The 20,580-nt window shown below is 48.8% G+C and overlaps 1 protein-coding gene across 5 annotated transcripts in view; it reads right to left on the bottom strand.

Annotated features, from left to right (window-relative positions):
• Positions 1-20,580, bottom strand: part of DPP6 (dipeptidyl peptidase like 6) — a 1,028,806-nt gene that overhangs the window by 35,359 nt on the left and 972,867 nt on the right. For all 5 annotated transcript variants that reach the window (XM_033408228.2, XM_033408227.2, XM_033408230.2 and 2 more), the window contains exon 17: positions 4,748-4,795. In XM_033408228.2, the coding sequence (XP_033264119.1) occupies positions 4,748-4,795 (48 nt within the window). The remainder of the gene's footprint in view (positions 1-4,747; positions 4,796-20,580) is intronic.

The raw sequence follows: 20,580 nt of genomic DNA on the forward strand, positions 1-20,580 counted from the left end.
CTGGCGTCCTTTTTTTTTTTTTTTTTTAAGATGTTGGGGGTAGGAGTTTATTAATTAATTAATTTATTTTTGCTGTGTTGGGTCTTCGTTTCTGTGCGAGGGCTTTCTCTAATTGTGGCAAGCGGGGGCCACTCTTCATCACAGTGCGCGGACCTCTCACTATCGCGGCCTCTCGTTGCGGAGCACAGGCTCCAGACGCGCAGGCTCAGTAGTTGTGGCTCATGGGCCTAATTGCTCCACGGCATGTGGGATCCTCCCAGACCAGGGCTCGAACCTGTGTCCCCTGCATTAGCAGGCAGATTCTCAACCACTGCGCCATCAGGGAAGCCCACTGGTGTCCTTTTATAGAAAGGGCAGATTTGGACACAGACATGCACACAGGGAGAAGATGAAGAGCCTGGGGCGACGTTTCCATAAGCCACGGGATGTCAAAGACCGAGAGCAGCCAGCAGAAGCTGGGAGAGAGGCCTGGACAGCGTCTCCCTCAGCTTCAGAAGGTACCAACCCTGCCGACACCTTGATCGTGGACTTGCAGCCTCCAGAAAGGCGACGCAATAAATTTCTGTTGTTCAAGCCCTCAGCGTGTGCTACTGTGTGATGGTGGCCCTAGGAAACTCATACACGAAGCTGCTGAGATTTTGGTGGTGGTTGTTACAGCAGCTCTGATCATTCAGTAGCAAAATCCTGACTTTATTTGAGGTGCGGGGAGCCCAGATAAAAGACATTTCCCAGCATCCTTGGCAGCCTGGTGGACACGCGGCCAAGCTGTGACCTTTAGATGGAAGCAGAGTGTCGGCAGCCCCTGTGGGGAGACAGCCTGAGGCGCTCAGTTACAGGAACCACCCTGTGCTTCACCCGCCCTCCTGTCTTCCAGCCCGGGATGCAGACACGATGCCACTGTGCATCACAAAGCAACACGTCTTCCATCCAGTTTCAGCAACTGCTATCTTGAGTTTTCTGTTACACGTAGCCAAACGTGATCCCAAATGATCTAAGAGATTTTTTTTTCTTCTTGTGGTACGCGGGCCTCCCACCACCGCGGCGCCTCCCGCTGCGGAGCACAGACTCCGGACGCGCAGGCCCAGTGGCCACGGCTCACGGACCCAGCCGCTCCGCGGCATGTGGGATCCTCCCAGACCAGGGCACAAACCTGCATCCCCCACATCGGCAGGCGGACTCCCAACCACTACGCCACCAGGGAAGCCCGATCTAAGAGATTTTTATATTTTAAAAGAAGCCTTTGTGCAGGTGTGATGTCCACACCCACAGGAATGAATACACAATAGGAGTATTTCAGGCACCTGCTGGGCGGGGAGAAGTAGGTACTCCAGGGGGTCTTTCTGGAGCCCCTCAAACTGCCATCTCAGAACACACATCAGACACTGAACGAAACACCCCTATTCTCTTGGGTGGTGGGCACCACAGCAGCAGCCACATTGAGATCATGCCTTTTCCAACTTAATTTTGTGGCTTAAGTCAAAAGTCTGACCAATTCTGAGCTATACCAAGAACTATAAACGCAGAAACAGGGAAAGTCAGAGTGAAACATCTTCTGAGTTTGCATTAGGCTGCAGGAAAACCGAGCTCAAATGTAACCACATGCACAGGCTTATACAACAAAGGTGACAGAAAAGATTCCACATATCAGCACGGGACGTAAATGCTGTCCAGTGTCCCATCAAGCAGCACGTGGCTGAGATGAAGCACGACAGTGTCACCTCCAGGTTCTCTGTTAAATTTCAGAGACGAATGGGACACCGACTGCAGAGCCAACCTCACCCCGTGTGCAAAGTGCTTTTTATTTCTTATTCCCTGGGCCCTCTCTCTTTGCCTCTGGGAATCAGTCACAAGAGTGACAGCTCAACTGCAACAGTAAAATGCTTAAAAATACCTGCTGTGTCAGGAGCACCACAATAGAATATGGACGATGACCTACAACCTCCAGTCTGTCCATGGTGGTTGGGATGACTGGTTAATGCAGCTAGTCAACCAAACATGAAAATAACTGGTCGTTTGGCTTCCCAAGTAGAATCAGTAAAATACCTCAGAACTCTCTTTTAGAGGCACTGCACCCCCCATACATTATTTTATAAATAGAATAAATAAAATGTTGTGTCGATGCCATTCCGTATATCTAAGACACAAATCTGCTTCATTTTCGCTCACACCCGAGCCTTAGGAAAGCGATGGTGACTACCCAGCACCATGGGAACGGCAAGGCGGTGGGGGGAGGGAGGAGGGGGCGTTGGGAACTTTTCACGGTCCTGACCCTCAGGACCCCTAATGGTGTCATCACATCCAGGCCTGAACATGACTAAAAGCAAAATCCATTCTGAAAAGGTAGTGTATTAACACATTGACTTGGATAGAAAAATAATAGGACCCTCCAAAGAAGTAAAAGTATTTAACTGAATGGCTTTCTTAAGCAGAGTTACATCTACTTTTTAAATTATGGATTCGCAGGAAGCTTCAAAAATAGTGCATTGAGTTCTGTGCTCCCTAACCTTAGCTTCCCCAGTAGCGACCTCTCATATCACTGTGGGGCAGTCACTGTATTGTAGTCACTGTGGTGCAGTCACTGCACTGCAGTCACTGTACTGTAGTCATTGTGGTGCAGTCACTGGACTGCAGTCACTGGACTGTAGTCACTGTTGTGCACTGTACTGTAGTCACTGTCATGCAGTCACTGGACTGTAGTCACTGTAATGCAGTCACTGTACTGTAGTCACTGTGGTACAGTCACTGGACTGCAGTCACTGTTCTGTAGTCACTGTCGTGCAGTCACTCTACTTTAGTCACTGTCGTGCAGTCACTGTACTGTAGTCACTGTCGTGCAGTCACTGTACTTTAGTCACTGTCGTGCACTGTACTGCAGTCACTGGACTGTAGTCACTGTCATGCAGTCACTGTACTGCAGTCACTGTACTGCAGTCACTGTACTGCAGTCACTGTCTTGTAGTCATTGTACTGTAGTCACTGTGGTGCAGTTACTGTAGTGTAGTTACTGTACTGTACTTACTGTACTGCAGTCACTGAACTGCAGTCACTGCACTGTAGTCATTGTGATGCAGTCACTGTACTGTAGTCACTGTAATGTAGTCACTGTCGTGCAGTGTACTGTAGTCACTGTGGTGCAGTCACTGTACTGTAGTCACTGTACTGTAGTGACTGTACTGTAGTCACTGTCGTGCAGTCACTGTGGTGCAGTCACTGTACTGCAGTCACTGTCGTGCAGTCACTGTCATGTAGTCACTGTAGTGCAATCACTTGACTATGGCCAGACCCCCGAATCTCTCAGCCTCCTAGAATGGTCCCCCACTGTAGACCATGCTGGAGAAGTGGCTGGGGCCAGGCACATGTCTTCCCCCTGTAGACTCACCCCTTCTCTGAGGAGGAGAAGCAGCTCCCTCTCAGCCTGCCTCCCTCTGATGCCGTGCAAGTGTTTTGAGTGGGCTTTGTATCCATTCTGACATCCATTCTTTGGCTTTTTTTTCTTTCCATTTAAATGATTTAATTATGTACTTGTGATTATATTATTATCTTTAATTCTGAATTCCTGATAATTATTTGATAGTTTTTTTTGTGTGTGTGTGGTACGCGGGCCTCTCACTGTTGTGGTCTCTCCCGTTGCGGAGCACAGGCTCCGGACGCACAGGCTCAATGGCCATGGCTCACGGGCCCAGCCGCTCCGCGGCATGTGGGATCTTCCCGGACTGGGGTACGAACCCGTGTCCCCTGCATCGGCAGGCGGACTCTCAACCGCTGCGCCACCAGGGAAGCTCTATTTGATAGTTTTAAGAATATTATCATTTTGGATTTTTTTCTAAACACTGTCTCTAAATAAATCTATTTTATCGACGTTTGAACACTTTAACCATTTTTACCCAGTGATTAATATGCCGCTGGAGATCTCCTTTTCAGAACTTTCCCCCTAACCAGCTCTCCTTGAGGCCTGTAACCCTGCCATCGAGATAGGAGCCACAGTGGCTTCCTGAGGGAATTACAAAAACTGCTACGAGCTTTGACTCCGTGCATGAAGGTAGAATGCTGAGCAGGGTCCTGCAGGAAAGGTGGCACCTCGGTGGTGGCAACCGTGGGAAGGAGAGGTGGGACTGTAAAGGCCTAGGATTCCTCGTGGATTAGGGCAGAGGAAGGCCGAGAAAGGTCAAGTTCTCTACTTCTCAGCTTTCCTGACGGTCTGCCTGGGACTGCACACATCAGTTCCAATTTTTCGTATAAATATACATGTGCACGTCACCCCCAACATGTGTGGGGTCCTCGAGACTCTCTGGAAAGTTCCGTCCCTGCAGTGGCAAGGACGTGAGGTGCCCCGTGTGCCATGAAAATGCCCCCAGAGCCAACGGAGACAGGTGGCTCCTCGGCCCTGTGGGGAGATTCTCAGAAGGGGGAGGACTTGGGCAGGCCCGGCTCCAGATCCCAGGGCTGGACGCGCATATCCGTGCGGCTGGGGCTTTGCCCAGAGTGTCGCAGGCAAGGCCGGCACGCCCTGCGGTGGCCTCCAGGCCTCGGCACTGGTGGAGCTGCGGGACCTTCTGGCTGGGAGGCCCGCACCTACACTTCCATCCCATCGAATCAGTGTTGGCGACCGCGGGCTTCATTCTGAAGTGCTAGGACATGAGCCATCTTGGCCTCCAAAAGAAACTCTGCGCAGACTATCTCATAAAGCTTTTCTGCTTCTTTCCTCCCGAGCCGCAGGAAGAGTTAAGGAAAGATCAAAAGCACTTACTTGTCTTATCTGTCGTGTTGTGCACGGTCACCGTGGGGACCCCAGGACCTGCAGTGGGCAGAGAAACAAAAAGGGGGTCGTGAGTTTTGTGGAGAACAAAAGAGAACCAAGCCTTTGTTACAAGGTGCTCACCGGGGGCTCTGGGGCGCCCAGCTCTGCGGAAGAGTCAGCAGCCATGGACGATGGCAGAGGCCGGGCCCTGGGTGTTACAGGCACGTCTTCCTAGCTTTGTGTCCGCGTCAATTACAATGAACCCAATGGAAAGTGTGTGTGTTTTAGATTATCGTAAGGACATAAAACACCTATACCCTTATAACCTCATCCTGACTGTCCAGACCCAATTCCACGTTGTCTTCATGGAGTTCTGGTCAATCACTGCAGACTCAGTCCTAAGTCACCTTTCCAAGCTGCCTTGCTGGCCCCTCCCAGAGGAAGCCATCACCTCCACTGCTCTCCTGTAACGCTTGGTAAAAACTCACTAGTGTAACGGCCTAATTTTGCCAATGTTCATCTGCGTTTCAGTTTTCCCTGATGACGTAGCTCGCAGCTTCCAGCTCCAAGGCTGTCCTGAAGCTGCAGCCCTGGGGTGAGAAGGGGGCCTGGCCAGCTGTGGGTCAAGTCTTAGGTCGACTTCGTTATTCTCTTTAGCAAAAGGAGGGTCCAGAAAGAGAAAAAGGCTTTGTAAATTACTTTTCAGCTATTCTGAAGGTGTATTAAGAGGCAGGCGTGGGTTTTTCTAACTTCATCTCTGCCCCTTCTCTGCGCTCCTTCTGTGCGGCCGGGGCGGGCCTTCCCGTGGGATGTGACGGACACCAAGCTTGTTCCCACCGGGCCTACTGTTCTCTCTGCCTGAAGTCTCCGTCCCGAGACACCGGCGCAGCTTGTCTTTGTCTTCATTAAGTGTCTGCTCAGACGCCTCCTCCCACCACTTACTGGAAGAGACCCCTCCACGACCATCGGCCCAGCTTCCACCTGCCCCTGCTGCCTGTTCTTCACAGGGCGCCGCCCATACCTAACGGCAGGACCCTCTGGTATGCATTTTCAGTATTTGTTCATTGGCCCTTGCAACTGCCCTAGAATGCAAGCTCTAGAATTTATGTGAACAAATTCTGGAAGTCTGTCTTTACTGCCATTATTTCCAGCATCTAGAATACCGTTTGGAACATAGGTGGGGCTCGATTACATATTCGTGGAGCGAATGCCGAACGAATGATCACAGAACACACAGGACGGAGCAGGGGAGGCTGCCCCTTCGGCCCTGGTGCACTTGGGAGGAAGGAGACAGACAGGAAGTGCAGGCTGGCGGAGGGCAGGTGTGCAGAGAAAGATGGACGTGTTCTGGGAGCTGTAGGCCCTGGGGCTGCTTTTCCTCTGCCTCAGGCTGGGGTCTCTGGGACGCTATGAACTCCCAGGGGTGGCTGCACCTAAGCTGTGGATTCGTACTATTTGGGCAGCTTCCCGGGAATCATCATCAGAACTTCCTGCCTGCTTCCAAGGGGCCACGTGACAAGCGGCTGAGTTGAGAGCCAGGGTACTGGCCATGGATCTCACCACAGTGAGGCTCAGAGCCCACCCCACAGGGGCTGCTGAGGGGACATCCTAGTCCTGTGTCCCGAGAAAATGTGGCAGAAAAGCAGTGCAGTCCGAGGTACCATGGAAAGGCAAGATGGGCTGGTCCGGCCCGGGAGCACCCCCGGCCTGGCTGAGCTGAGAGACAGACTGCGGTCACAGCAGCCGTGGACCTGAAGCCTGTCCGCTACCTGGGACTGGGCCCAGACACTATCCAGTGCACATCCGAAGTCCGGCAGGTCTGAGGCCTCGTCTCCCCGACCATGTGGCCCTCCCCCATTCACCCATAGATAGGATTGCCCAAACAGAATGCAGCTTAGCCAGTTATATTTGAATTTCAGATAGACAATATATATTCTTCGGTATAAATATGTCCCATGCAGTATTGGGACTTACTACTAAAAATCCATTTGTTGTTTACCTGAAATTTTGTGTTACTGGGTGTCCTGTGTTTTATTTGCTAAATCTGGCACCCTTGACCCAGGGACGGGGAGGGGCGAGCAGTGATGGGAGACTGTGCATTTAACCTAAAGGGACAGCACTCACTGAAGGGGATCTAAGCACTGGCTGTGGGTTTAAATTATTGAGCCAAACTAAGTTTTCTGGCTCAAAGATCCATTTCCCCATGGGGCACTCATGTGGAAGAACAGATCAGTTACTGAGAAATAAAGAACCTGCATCTCTTTTCTCTGCACATTTCAGGGTGAGTAAATTTGCAAACAGAGCACATCCTCCATTCTTATTAATAATGTAAACAATTATTATTTATTTAGTGCCTACTATGTAAAAGGCACTCTGCTAGGTGTGTATATGAATAATTTCTAATCCTCACACCAGCTCTACAAAGCAGGTGCTTCTAACCATATTTTACAGATGAGAAAACACAGGTTTCAAGAGCTCTGTGTTTTTTGTCTCAGCCATACAATAAGAAAGTTGCTGAGCCTGGATTTGTCCCTTCTTATTTTTAAATCCATAAACTTGATATATGTTTCTAAAAAAATTCGAAAACTACAAAAAGGAATAAAAGTGACAAGTAAAAGACCCTTCTCACCCCACTTTCCAGAAGTAACCTAAATGTTTCTAAAATGTCCTAAAATGTTTCTCTGCATATAAGTGGTCAAATTTACACATAAGCAATTAAACATACAAATAAAAAATATAAAAAACCTTTCATGTAAATATGCAGCTTTATCAGACCTTAAGGTTATACCATATTGCCTTACTTTTGAAAAATAAAACATAATACACAGATTTTTGAGGTCACCTGTGTGCCCTGCCCTAATCTCAGTCTGCTCCCTTTCCAGAGGTAACTGTTATCTTGGAGTTAGTATTTATTATTTCTCTGCATATTTAAAAGATATTTTTGCTGCATGGTATGTGTTCACAATAACATATATGCCACACACAGTATAAAATAGCATACCTCAGTGTAACATCTTTTATATTGTCTTAATATCCAGTCTGACAATAGCAAGAGAATGTAGCCAAATGCCCACAGGATGAGTAAACACAGCCACTGTGGAGAACAACTGAGCAACGGCTGTGAAACCTGAAGATCCCTGATACCACCAGACAGTCCCATCCCTGGACCACATCTCAGAGCGAGCCCTGCACACGGACACAAGGAGGCAAGCACGCAGTAGATCGTTCTCAACAGCAGCTATGTCTGAGCTACAAGTGCCGAGCTAGCCATGGGCAGGGGAGGGGATGACTTAAATGCAGTCTGTCTGTTCACCCAGTGGAAGATCGCAGAGCACGTGAAACGAGTAGACAGACACCTATCAACACGGGCAAGTATGAAAAATACCACGTTGCATGGAAACAACAAGTTGCAGAATGGTAAATACTGTAATACACAATGATGTAATTTTCACAATCTGTAAACCTTTGTTTTTAGCAGACGTATAGTATTCCATTACGTGGATATACCGTATTTCTTTGGTCCACTCCCTACTGATGGATATTTAGGTGGCTTCCTTTTGTTTTTTCATTGCCATAAACACTGTTGCAGAAGTCCCTCTAACATACATCTTCACACACAGGGAAGACTGTGTTGGTTAAGCTAGTTACTGGCATTGCAACTGCTGTGTTAAAAAGGTTTTATAGCTGGTTTTCACTAAATAAGCTTGTGGTTTCAAACACAAAACCCCCAAGTCTCAGTGCTTTAAAACAATGGAAGTTTATTCCTTGCTAATGTTACATCCTGGTAGATGGTCAGCTGTGGCCGTGCTAGTCCTCCTCCAGGATCTGGGCTGAAAGGGTGGCCTTCATCTGGAACATACTGCACTTGTGGCCAAAGGAAATGAGAAGGGAGCTGCAGAAACGCAGCGGCTCCTGAAACACCCTGGGCCATAGCTCATGTCCGCTCTGGTGCCTTTGCCAATGGAGCCGGAAAACCTCTCCAGGGGCGGGGGGGCGCAGGTCACCCACGAGGGGAGGGTGGTTCCAGAGGGCAGACAGGGGACAAGGGCATTAGCGCCCCAGGCAGAGACCCTGGACTCCAGTGAACACTGTCTCCTTGCCCTCTAACTGAGGGTGGGTGCAGGTCTATGGTATAACTTAAAAAAATGTGTTGTCTTTTTCACCGCTCTAATGGGCAAGTATTGTATCTTGGTATTGCTTTAAGTTATCTTTTTCGACTTTTGAGTGGAGTTGGACAACTTTCCGTGTGTGACATCTGCATTTCGTGTGTGTGTGACTGCAAACTCCCCTTTCCCGTGCACCGTCCACTTAAATCGCGTTGTTGCTCGTTCTTCTCTTATTTAGGAATGAGATCGTCACCATGCTGCTGCACACTTTTCTCCTGTGTTCTTTCTAATCTGTGCCTCAAAAAGTGTCGTAAGTACCAATGGTAGCAACTGTCATGCTGAATTGTACTTTCAAAAAACGTAATCGCTCCTGCGTGCATGCACGCGCACACACACACACACACACACACACACACACACACACACACACAGAGGAATCCTTGGGCTGGGGATCTGAGTCATCCCAGAGCCTGTTCTGAATCTGGGAATCAGTGCCCTGAACAAAATGTTTGCTGAATGGATTAACAGCTCATGCAGGATGACTTCCCAAGCATACACTTGGCCACCATGTGTCAAGGCAGCAAAGTTAAATTCAGCTAAAGAAGGATCCCCTAAGACCATTCCCATGTCCTGTGTCTTACAGTTCAGGTCATTGTTTCCCTGCTGATACTGAGCACCCAGCCCGCTTTTCTCTAACCACCGAGGGTAGCTGTCTCCACTTACAGGATCTGAATTGTGTGTGGCTTTCTTTCTGAGAGCCACATCACAACTGTGCCACATTCCCTGTTATTTTAATACAGAATATTCTTTAGAATAGCCAAACAGACACAATACAAATAAAAACTATATTTAAAGAGGCCACAAAGTTAAAAAGCAGCCCCCATGTATGATTTAAATCGACTGATTACAACCTAATCCCATCCAGTTATCCAGACCCTCCTCTGGGAGCTGGGCCCCCTGGGTCCACAGCCATCGTGGTCCAGAAGCGGGGTTCTCCCCCTTAAGCTGCCATCATACGAGCTCCTCTGGCCCAGGTGGCCTCGACCCACTGTTCTGCGTGAATTTTTTTTTTTTTTTTTTACGGTACGCGGGCCCCTCACTACTGTGACCTCTCCCATTGCGGAGCACAGGCTCCATACGCGCAGGCTCAGCGGCCATGGCTCACGGGCCCAGCCGCTCCGTGGCATGCGGGATCCTCCCGGACCGGGGCACGAACCCGTGTCCCCTGCATCGGCAGGCGGACTCTCAACCACTGCGCCACCAGGGAAGCCCTGTTCTGCGTGAATTTTAAGATCACCCATCATTGTGAGACTTCTATGATGTTTGGGCTCCTGAAAACTGGCAGATAATTTAGGAAAACACCAAAATCTAAACAAACTTTCTTATAAGAAATGAAGAAAAAGCAGGAGATTCCCAATTCAGAGTGAAATATTTGGGCTTTGTGATACTTTGACCAGACCTGGGTTAGTGTCACCCAGGATTTCTGTAAGAAGAGAAGAAACGTGCTAAACACAGGAACAGCACACACGTGATTTCAGGGAGCTTGCAGCATTTAACGGGGAGCCCTCCAAACTCATTTTAAACAATTAAGCATACTTTTACTAATGAGACTTTGGAAGGGCTTCACCACCGAAGTTTTAAATTGGTTTTCTTTACTTTTCTTCCTCTTCCTCCAAACGATCTCACGTGCATCTAGCCAACAACTAGCTGATTAAACGTGTCATTTTGAACAGTAGGAAGCTTCTGTCCTTTTGTCACTGCTGCCTGTAAGTCACTCCCTCCCCATCATCTGGGCACAGACTATCACGGCCCAAATCCGGGAAATCACGCTTCTTGTTTGCTGGATGGTCAGAACCTGACAGCACTCTGCTTAACAGCTATTCTTCTGACAACTCCTATTCATAGTTTCTTCTTACTTTGCATGTAATTCAATTCAACAAATAGGCATTGAGATTCTACCACGTGCAGGGCACAGTGCCAGGTCCAGGGGACACAGGCAGAAGCAGACAAAGTATTTGCTGTCAGGGAGCTCAGAGTCTAGTATAGGAAGACAGCCACGCACAAAAGCAGGCTCTGATGACTGTCACCAGAAGAAGGTGTACCGTTGTGACATCTGCACACTGACTCCGGGACTAAGGATGTGGTCTGGAGCCCTGCTCTGGTTCCAGTCCTGCCACCAGCTGCTTTGTGGTTCCGGCCAAGCGACTTTTCTTCTCTGGGTCCCAAATGTGGAATATAGGGTGACTAAGGTCTATTCTTAGTAAGAGGAACAGAGGTTGCAGCATAAACGATGACACCACCACTCAGGGTTCCTATTATGTGCCAGACGCGATGCTGGATGCTGGAGAGTCGCTGTCTCACTTCACCAGCTCCCAGAGACAGGGGTAGCCTACTCACAGAGATTACGATGCTGTGATCAGAGCCTCCCCCTGAGACGCAACATGGACCTCAAGCAGGAGAGATGCTCTACCCCTGTGCCCAGAAGGAGGCGCTGTTCTCAGCCGGAAGCGGAAGGCAAGGAGGCGCAGGATGAAAGTGAGGGTGGAGCAGCAGGACAGCGTTTCTCTTTCTTCTCAGCAACCCTTCCAGTGTCTGCATGTTTTCAACTAGTCTTAGGATACAGGATATGCTTTCAAATAAGAGCATATAACTCTATGGCACTGTAAACACCTCTGTCAATTAGGTCCTGTATTAAACACCTGATTCTCTATGTGCTCGCCTATGGACACACTCTTATGCACACGCTCCTAGATTCGCGTGAGCAGGCACATATGGACACATACATGTAGACATAAAAATATTTATTATGATTCTCTTTGCCCCCTTCTTTTTTTTTTTTTTTTTTTTTGCGGTACGCGGGCCTCTCACTGTTGTGGCCTCTCCCATTGTGGAGCACAGGCTCCAGACGCGCAGGCTCAGTGGCCATGGCTCACGGGCCCAGCCACTCCGCGGCATGTGGGATCTTCCCGGACCGGGGCACGAACCCGTGTCCCCTGCATCGGCAGGCGGACTCTCAACCACTGCGCCACCAGAGAAGCCCCCTAATATTTCTTAAGTCATTGGTAGGTAAGTGTGTCTCAGCTGGTGTATACCCTTGTTCAAACTGAAATGCAGAACTGCATGAAAACAGTTCTATTTGCTCAGCCTTTGCTTACAAAGACATAACTGCAATAAAAGCAACATTTGGCCTTTTAAAAACTCTGGTTAGCGACAGAGACTATTCTGGCTCAAGTTAAAAGTCTGACTTCTGAGTTTATATTGTTCCCGAGAGGGAAAATAACCACACTGAAGCAAGCAAATTTACAACCAACACACAAGGTACTTTTGGTCAGTAAAGACCTTGCTGCCAGATGGGGGAGAAATTCAAATAACCGAAAGAAAAGCTTTGAATGACACAACAGACTTGCAAACAGAAAATATTTAGTTTTGTGTCTCTGGTTTCCAGTTCCATTCAGTTCAGAACATTAACTTACACCTGCTTGAGTGGATGGAGAGATATGACACTTCCAGATGAGAATGACGTAATGAAAAAGGACACAAACTGGAAAAGAAACAAGTCGTGAGAATAAAAGAAAGTTCACACGGAGAGTGCTTGCCCTCACTGCTCTCATCTGTATCCTCAGAGGATGTTTATGTGACAGATAATTTCCACCAGAAGCTACACTCATGGTATATAAACAACGGAGACTCGGGCGGTCTGGCTGTCACCACCCGAGTCTCTCTCGAGTGGTGATGGACGGTTTCAAAGACCAGCGGCCAGCAGCGAGAGCGCGAGGAACGCTCTGGCCAGGGCAGACGATGGGCCACGGCCCCGCTGGGCATGGCATCCGGACCTTTTTATCTGCCAGTTCATGAGTTACGTATGCCCGATGCACAGGGTTTTATACGTTGAGGTGATATCATCATACCAATAAGCAGGGTGCTAGCCGAGCTACTGGAACTACTGCAGGTAATTAAAATATGTTCCAAAGACAAGATTTCCTCGTCAACACAGCAGATGGATTTTGTGGCTGTTTGACTTTGAAGCCTCGTATGGCGGACATCAACCCTGGGGTTTGGGGTTCCCCTGCCACGCCCCGCAGCACTGAGTCTTTGCTCCAACCCCATTTCACGCGTCCACTTGAAAGCAGTCGTATTTCCCGTGCAGCAGGGTACGTAGCGTCACTCAGTGGGGTTCACAGAAATCAGGGGGTGGTTTTTACAGGCTCACAACGGTGGTGAAAAATGTCACACTAACCTTTCCAGTCACATGTAACCTCTTCCTCTAGAAATTACATGTCACACTTTGGGCACACGACAGGCATGTTAATAAGAGAAACCAGCCCAATCATAAAAAGGGGCCCTCTGTATGCTCCCCAAAGTCAGCTAGTATCTTTGGGTAGTTGATCCACAGAAGTGTTAGGTTTTAGGAACTACCTGCCTTCAAGATATAGCAACACTTTTGTGCCCCGTATGCATCACCCTGGGTGAAGGGTTTAGATGTTCAGCGTAATTCACAGAATACAAAGTATGAAGGACGGAGCTTAGTTTTATTAATTTCATGAGAGTAGGCAAACTACAAGAGAACTGATGAAACATACACTGGCTGTTGCATTCATCCCTGTGCGTGGCTGAGCTGGGATCTGGGCCAGGGTGGGATCTGGGCCAGGGTGGGATCAAGGCTCTTCTGAGTACACTTCCCACAGCTCCTGTATTGTCCTGTCTCTCAGAACTGTGATAACACTTCTCGTCATCTGCTGACATTGTGATCCAGTAGTTCTGTGACGAATTTCAACCCACGTAATTAAGTTCTGATTTGAGTTCTAATGATACACTATTAGTGATACACTATGTCCTATCTTTTTAACTATATGTGGAGCTTAGGAACCTATTTTATATAACTCTGTATCCCACATAGGAAAATGTACAGTGTCTTATTCATAGTAAGTGGCCAATGGATAGTTGCTGATTAAACGAAGGACAAAGCATTCATGGACAGGATGCACACCCTGGGAAACTGTGAGGTTGGTGCAGTTAGTTCAGAGGCTGTGGCCTGTTCTCTTGAATAACCTCAAAGTTGCCAATTACCTGTTTTAGAAGTTAGCTCTGGTTTTTAAAAAGTGCAAAAGATCACTTAGAGCTAAATTTTGTAATGAAGGTATTTTAAGTTTGTTAAGTTTGGTGATTACAGCAACTGTCAACATTCCAGCCTATCATAAAGAAAAGAATGGTAGACTCCTTGGGAGCCTGGAACATGGAGATCATGTTACAAGGAGGACCCTAAATTCTCCCAAGCAATGTCCTCTCAGTGGAGTAAACGGCTCAGCTTCCTGAGAAGAATGGCACTTATCTGGGTGTACAAATTACGGCGTGCAAAGAAATGAGGCTCCTTTTTGTAATCACAGTGAGGATGTGCTACATTTTAGGTCTTCTTTGCTTTTGAACTTGATCAAATCTCGACACAGGCCAGCTGGAAACTAAGGAGGCCCGTTGGTCTGCCTGCTTCCGCCCCCTGCTGGCCACCACTCTGTGTTACTGCCCAGGCTGCCTGCCGTTGTCCCCTGGCCCCTCACCGTCAGTCCACTGAATAAAAGCAGGAGTGACTGGCCAAGCACCGGGTGTGCGCCCTGAGGGCAGAGCCTCAGTTCTCAGTGCAGAATCTCTGAGGTGGGGATGCCACCTGCCTGCGGGGTAATGGGGTGCCTAGGAGCTGACCCCCTAAGGCTCCTGAGAGGTGGGCACTACCTGAGATACAGAGAATCCTGCTTTTCTTTTTGGACTCAAGGTTGTAGAACAAACAGATCACATCTCTTAAAGGGAAATAATTCCACACTCCACTCTCTCAAACCACCACATCCAATTCCTCAGTAGGTCCCCTCAGTTGTGTCTGCTAAAGCGTCTCGTGCCCCCTCTCATTGCCATGGTAACGTTCTCAGCGCTGCCCAGGGATCCCCACCAGTTCTGACCTCGGCACTCTTCTGATTAACACCCTTGAGTCGCTTGCCATTGCCCACAGGATAAAGCTGAGACCCCCGGCATGGAATATAAGACCTTCTCAGACCTAATCTCCTATCACCCAACACACACCTTCCAAACTCGTTTTTCTGAAGAGAAGCTGCGCTGCTTCACACACTTGTGCCTGCTCGTCCCCCCTCTGCAAGGCCCCGCCCTCCTGGTCTCCTCTAAACCTCTGCATAGCCTTCAAGGCTCAGTTCAAACATCTTTTCTCTGACCATTCCCTCCTTCGTGGCACCAGTGTGATAATAATAATAAAAGTAAAAATAGCAACAACAACAATAGTTCATAATTACACCATGATCACCATGTGTCAGGCACTGTTTTAAGTGTTTTCCACATAGTAACTCCTTCAGTCTTTAAAGTAACCCTATGAAGTAGGCACTATATCCCCGTTTCACAGATGAGTAAGCCAAGGCACAGAACTGCCTGTGGTGTCGCCAGGATTGACACCAGGCACAGTCCATCCATTTGGCCTCTTGTGTACATATATTTCTTAATTACAAAGCACAGTAACCCTCAGTGTTCATCTTAGCTGCATCACTGGCTAGCTGAGTGGAGGTGAGCAGCTTACTGTGATTAGCTGGTCCTTGGTTTCTCCCTCTTCAAGAGTTGTTCTGAGGACTAAATGATGACACACACAAAATGCCTAGAATATGCCTCGCACATAACGATATAGTCAAGGAGCTGTTAACATCCGTTCGCCCGGTGGTCACACTGCAAGATGACTGGTTAGGGGTTAGGGAATGACAGCCTGGACTCCCAGGCACTGGGAGGATTCTTGTGCAGGAATCCCCTACATGATGAAAACCTGTTCTTGGTCAATGTGCCACGTGCACCATCACAGCCCTAACACACGTGTTCCCTCGTCCCCAGGGCTCCTGGCTGAGCAGTGTGGGCCACAGTCTTCAGAATGGTCCCACATTTTGTGAGATGTTGAGGATCTGCACGGCCTACCACGTGCATCAGGCACGAGGAGGCACCTCTGTTCTCCAGATGCAGCCCGGAGCCTCTGACTATCCAGACCTGCTTGTCCTTCAGGGCCAGCGGGAGGGTCCTTCCCTGGGCTGTCCTGACTTTGCCGTTCCCACCCCACTCCCAAAGGCACTGAGCTGCTGTCCCGCACCTTTCGACTTACTGTCTCTGTCTTATCCCACAACTGGGTTATTAAGCATCTGAGGCAGGACAAGGTTGTGAGCACCTTGCAGAGAAATCCTCCAGAAAGCGGCTTTAGTAAGCCAAACACACTTCCCTGTTACCCGTAGGCTCTCGGTACAACTGATTTTTATTTCCTTTGAGAAGACTTTTCTTATGACCTAAACTTTGCCCCACATTTCTGTAATCTGCAGTACAAGGTGACAGGACGGGACTGGAGCTTTTCCTGGGAGCCTCTCAAGGCAGCCGTTTCCAGACGGGGCGTCCCAGTAAGTTTTCTTTTGAAGAAGAGGCTCCAAGACTCAAAATGCACCGGAGAGCACTGGGATTAGAGGATCTTTCCACTCCCTTCTGCCCTAACATCCTACGAATCTAAAGACATTCCTGACACCCTCTAGCTAGAAGTCGGTCCTCAGTTCTCTGAATCACTTAATAATTGTTTCACTGCTTTCACTATACCGACTGCGGTCTTGTATTATTGTCCTCACGAATATGTATCGTCTCAGCCACCTAAACCCCAGGGCCCCAGGGCAAGGATGGTGTAGCACGGCCCACTGGGCCCCCAGAGTCTCCTGCACATGGAGGACCCTGAGTAAAGGTTTTAAAAAATAAATGAACAAATTCAGAAAGTGTAACAACTCCTGGGGGATCATAGGGCACATGTAAATATAAAAGTTTTACTTTCTTTGCGTTGGGATGGAAATGGTGGAAACAGAAGTGAAAAAAAAAACCCAACACAGATGTTAGAACTTGAGAAAGCACTGCTCCAGAAGACTTCACCAGTGGGAAGAAAAGGACAAGAAATGAACAATAATACTCTCACAAGTACAGCAAGTTCTGTGTGTGGGTGTGTGTACCTCTGTGTGGATGTGTTTACATGCATGTATGCGACCATGTGTGCACATGTGTGTACATGAGTGTGTGCACGTGAATGCGTGTGCATGTGTGTGAGAGTGTGTGCATGTCAGTGTGAGTGTGTGTGCACTCTGTCCACAGATGTGCCCACGCCAGGGCAGGGCTCCTCATTAAAACTCATCTTTGAAAATTTTTCTGTTGTTAAAATAAAATCCCTTCCCCCAAGTTCCTCATTTTTTTATCATGTCACTGAGCAATCTGGAATACTTTAAACAAAATGAGTGACACCTAACACCACAATGAAATATTTCACAACACCTACGTGAATGCCCTGCGAAAAGGTAGAAATGTACTGTGAACAGCCACGTGAGCGACACTTTTAATTAATTTCCTCTTGCTGTAGCAGCCATGCTGTTAAAGTGACAGAAGAGATTTCTCTCTTACACACCAGCCTCCTAACTGAGCACTATCTGAAGGCCCAGACACCAGGTGGGCTGGGAAAGGTGAGATGGAGTCTGTGTGCTCGGAGGGGAGCACTTCCCGAAGAGGGAGACGGAAACAAGTCGGCCCAGCGCGTGATCTCCCTCAGCCGGGGCTCCTCCCTAAGAGAGGTGCATCTTCGGAGTCAAGCTTCAAGGCCAGACACCCTTCTGAGAGGCCCTGGAGGTGCAGAAACGAAGCCCACGGTGATTAACTAGAAGTGGGGCCCGGAGGGCAGGCCCAGCTGGCTTCGGTGCACCCGGAGTAAAGGGAAGGCTTGGAAGATTCTGGGGGTCTCAAGGCGCCCCTCAAGGGCCACCCCCCGCCACGGCCGGGACGCAAACAGCTTTCAAGTCACTGCCGCCTCCAGGGGTAGCTCTCTCAACACGACAGTGTCAACAGGCATATTGGATGAACGTTGAATTTACCATTTTTCATTGATTCTAAGACACCAATTGCAAGATGAAGCGCTCCTTTCGTAAGATTTTACAGAGATTGTAAGATCCATCCTAACTTCAGAAAAATTCAAAACGGGGGAAGTATACCTTGGAAGCAAGGATACGGTATTTCATGTACTCTCTCCCAGTTCCAGCTGTACCGGCATCACCTGGAGGACCTGGGCCAGCAGCAGCTGGTGGGCTCTACCTCAGAGTTTCCGATTCCCGCGTGTATGACGGGTCTGAGAATTTGCAGGTGTAATGAATCCGCACCCCACGCTTTGAGAACAGCTGCTCTAAGGCAATAATTTAAAGCAAGCTCCTGTTCAGTGATACTGTGATTTATTATAAGAAATATATATTTATCTCTGTCCACAGTTCCCGGCACATAGCTCCTAAAACCCTTGTCATTTCCTGTATTAGGGCAATAAGGCATCTTCTGCAATATCCGGTTTTTGCTCTGGGTTCCTGAAATAGTTTCAGAGCCAAAAAAAATGGGAGATGGGGGGGCTTCCCTCGTGGCACAGTGGTTGAGAGTCTGCCTGCCAATGCAGGGTACACGGGTTCGAGCCCTGGTCTGGGAGGATCCCACGTGCCGCGGAGCGACTAGGCCTGTGAGCCACAGTTACTGAGCCTGCGCGTCTGGAGCCTGGGCTCCGCAACAAGAGAGGCCGCGAGAGTGAGAGGCCCGCCCACCGCGATGAAGAGTGGCCCCCGCTTGCCACAACTAGAGAAAGCCCTCGCACAGAAACGAAGACCCAACACAGTCATAAATAGATAAATAAATAAAATAAAATAAAAAGGGAGATGGGTCTTTTGATATTCATAACAAGCCCCTTTCAACCACACCTGGATTTATATAACTGAGGTGACTTTTGGGAAACCCCAAAGGATGGAGACTGTTTGCAGGAAAACCAACACGATTAGAGGCTCTGAGTTTCAGCCCCACTCGCAACCTCTCTGGAGAAAGGGGCTGGAGGCTGAGTCCAATCACCAACGGCCAATGATCTAACGAACCACGCCTGCGTACTGAAGCCGCCACAAAGCCCCGAAAGGACGGGGTTCGGAGAGCTCCCAGGATGGTGAACGGGGGGAGATGCTAGTGGTGGGGGGCACGCCCGGAGCGAGCAGGGCAGCCCCGTGCGCATTCCCACGTACCTTGTCCTGTGCCTCACCTCCATCTGGCTGCTCTTCTCTACAATAAACTGGTGATCTAGTAAGTAAACTGTGTGTCTGAGTTCTCTAGCAAAGAACGGCTCTAGCACATTAATTACACCCAAGGAGGAGGGCCTTGGGAACCTCCAATTTATAGCCATTCAGTCAGAAGCGCGGGTGACAGCCTGAACTTGCAACTGGCACCTTAGGTATGCCCTTAGCATGTGAGGTCTGATGCTAACTGCAGATCTGATGTCAGAACTGAATGGACTTTGTAGGACATCCAGCTGATGTCCCAGAACTGCTTGGTGTGGGAAACCCCACACATCTGGGGACCGGAAGTGTCAGAAGTGGAGCGTCCCTGTGAGTATGGCTAAGAGCAGAGCTGCCACCAGGAGGAACGTTTTCCTTTACGGTTGGCCTTCAGTCAGGTGGGATTTTAGGTAGTTGAGGAAGGGTTTGAGGGGATATGTAGTGGGGACTGTGTCAGTTTCCTAAGGCTACCTTAACAAAGTCCTACCACTTCAGCGGCTTAGAAACAACAGACGTGTATTGTCTCAGAGATCTGGGGTCTGGAAGTCCGAGATCAAGGTGTCAGCAGGGCCTGTAGGGGAGCATCCTTCCTTGTCTTTTCCAGCTCCTGTGGTGGCTGTCAACCGTTGGGGCTCCCTGGTCTGCAGACTCATCATTCTGAGCTCTGCCTCTGTTGTCACAAGGCATCTTCTGCCTCATGTGTGTCTCTTTTCCTCTTCTTCTAAGGACACCAGTCATATTGGATCAAGAGCCTGACCTGCTACAGAATGACCTCATCTTAATTAATTGCAAATTCAACGATCCTATTTCCAGGTAAAGTCACATTCTGAAGGACAGGGGGTTGGGACTTTAACATATCTGTTGGGGGGAAACAACTGAACCCACAACAGGGACCTAGAGGTGGATCCTAGTTTGTCAGGAGAGCCGCCCACGGTCCATGCTGACCCTGTCTGTGCAAGTCCTTGGCATCCTCCTTTCCCCAAGGACACTCTCCTATATGTCTTACCTAGGTCAAATTTCAAGACACCCCCAGGCCAACCAAATACAGCACAGAAGCAGGTCACTGTCAAACAGCTCTCCCTGGGCGGCTGTGCCTGCACCGCGATCCGGGGCACGTCCCCTCAGAACCTCAGGCTATAGATCACAGCAGAGAAAAAAGCGGGTACTATCCACGTTCCAGGTCCACAAATGATGATCATTTCTGCAATGAATAGATTCAACTTTACTTCTTAGCCCTGAACATCATAATCCCACAGTAGCAGTGTAGACAGGGGTTAGTTAAGAGCACAGACTCAAGTCTTGTCTGAGCTCTCCCACTTACAGACATGCAAGCCTGCTTTCTGAAGGTCCAAACCCCAGCCGAGATCTTCAACATCTACTTCGGCTAGTTCTGAAGGCCACCACTGACTGTTTCTTGTACCCAGAAAGTCAATAAAAATTCTTTTTCCTCAGATATGTTCAGTAATAAGCTTTGGTCATTTTAGCCTAATTTTTGCTCAGATTGGAAACTTAATAGCCATTATTAACTGACCACTATGGAAATTTATGCTGCCAGTCGTCAGAAGCAAGAGGTGAAATTTCCCCTCACTGCAAGGAATAGGTGAGAATGATGGAAGGCCCCACCTCT

The sequence above is a fragment of the Orcinus orca genome, chromosome 9 (genome assembly GCF_937001465.1).
Source record: "Orcinus orca chromosome 9, mOrcOrc1.1, whole genome shotgun sequence".
Taxonomy (NCBI): Eukaryota; Metazoa; Chordata; class Mammalia; order Artiodactyla; family Delphinidae; genus Orcinus; species Orcinus orca.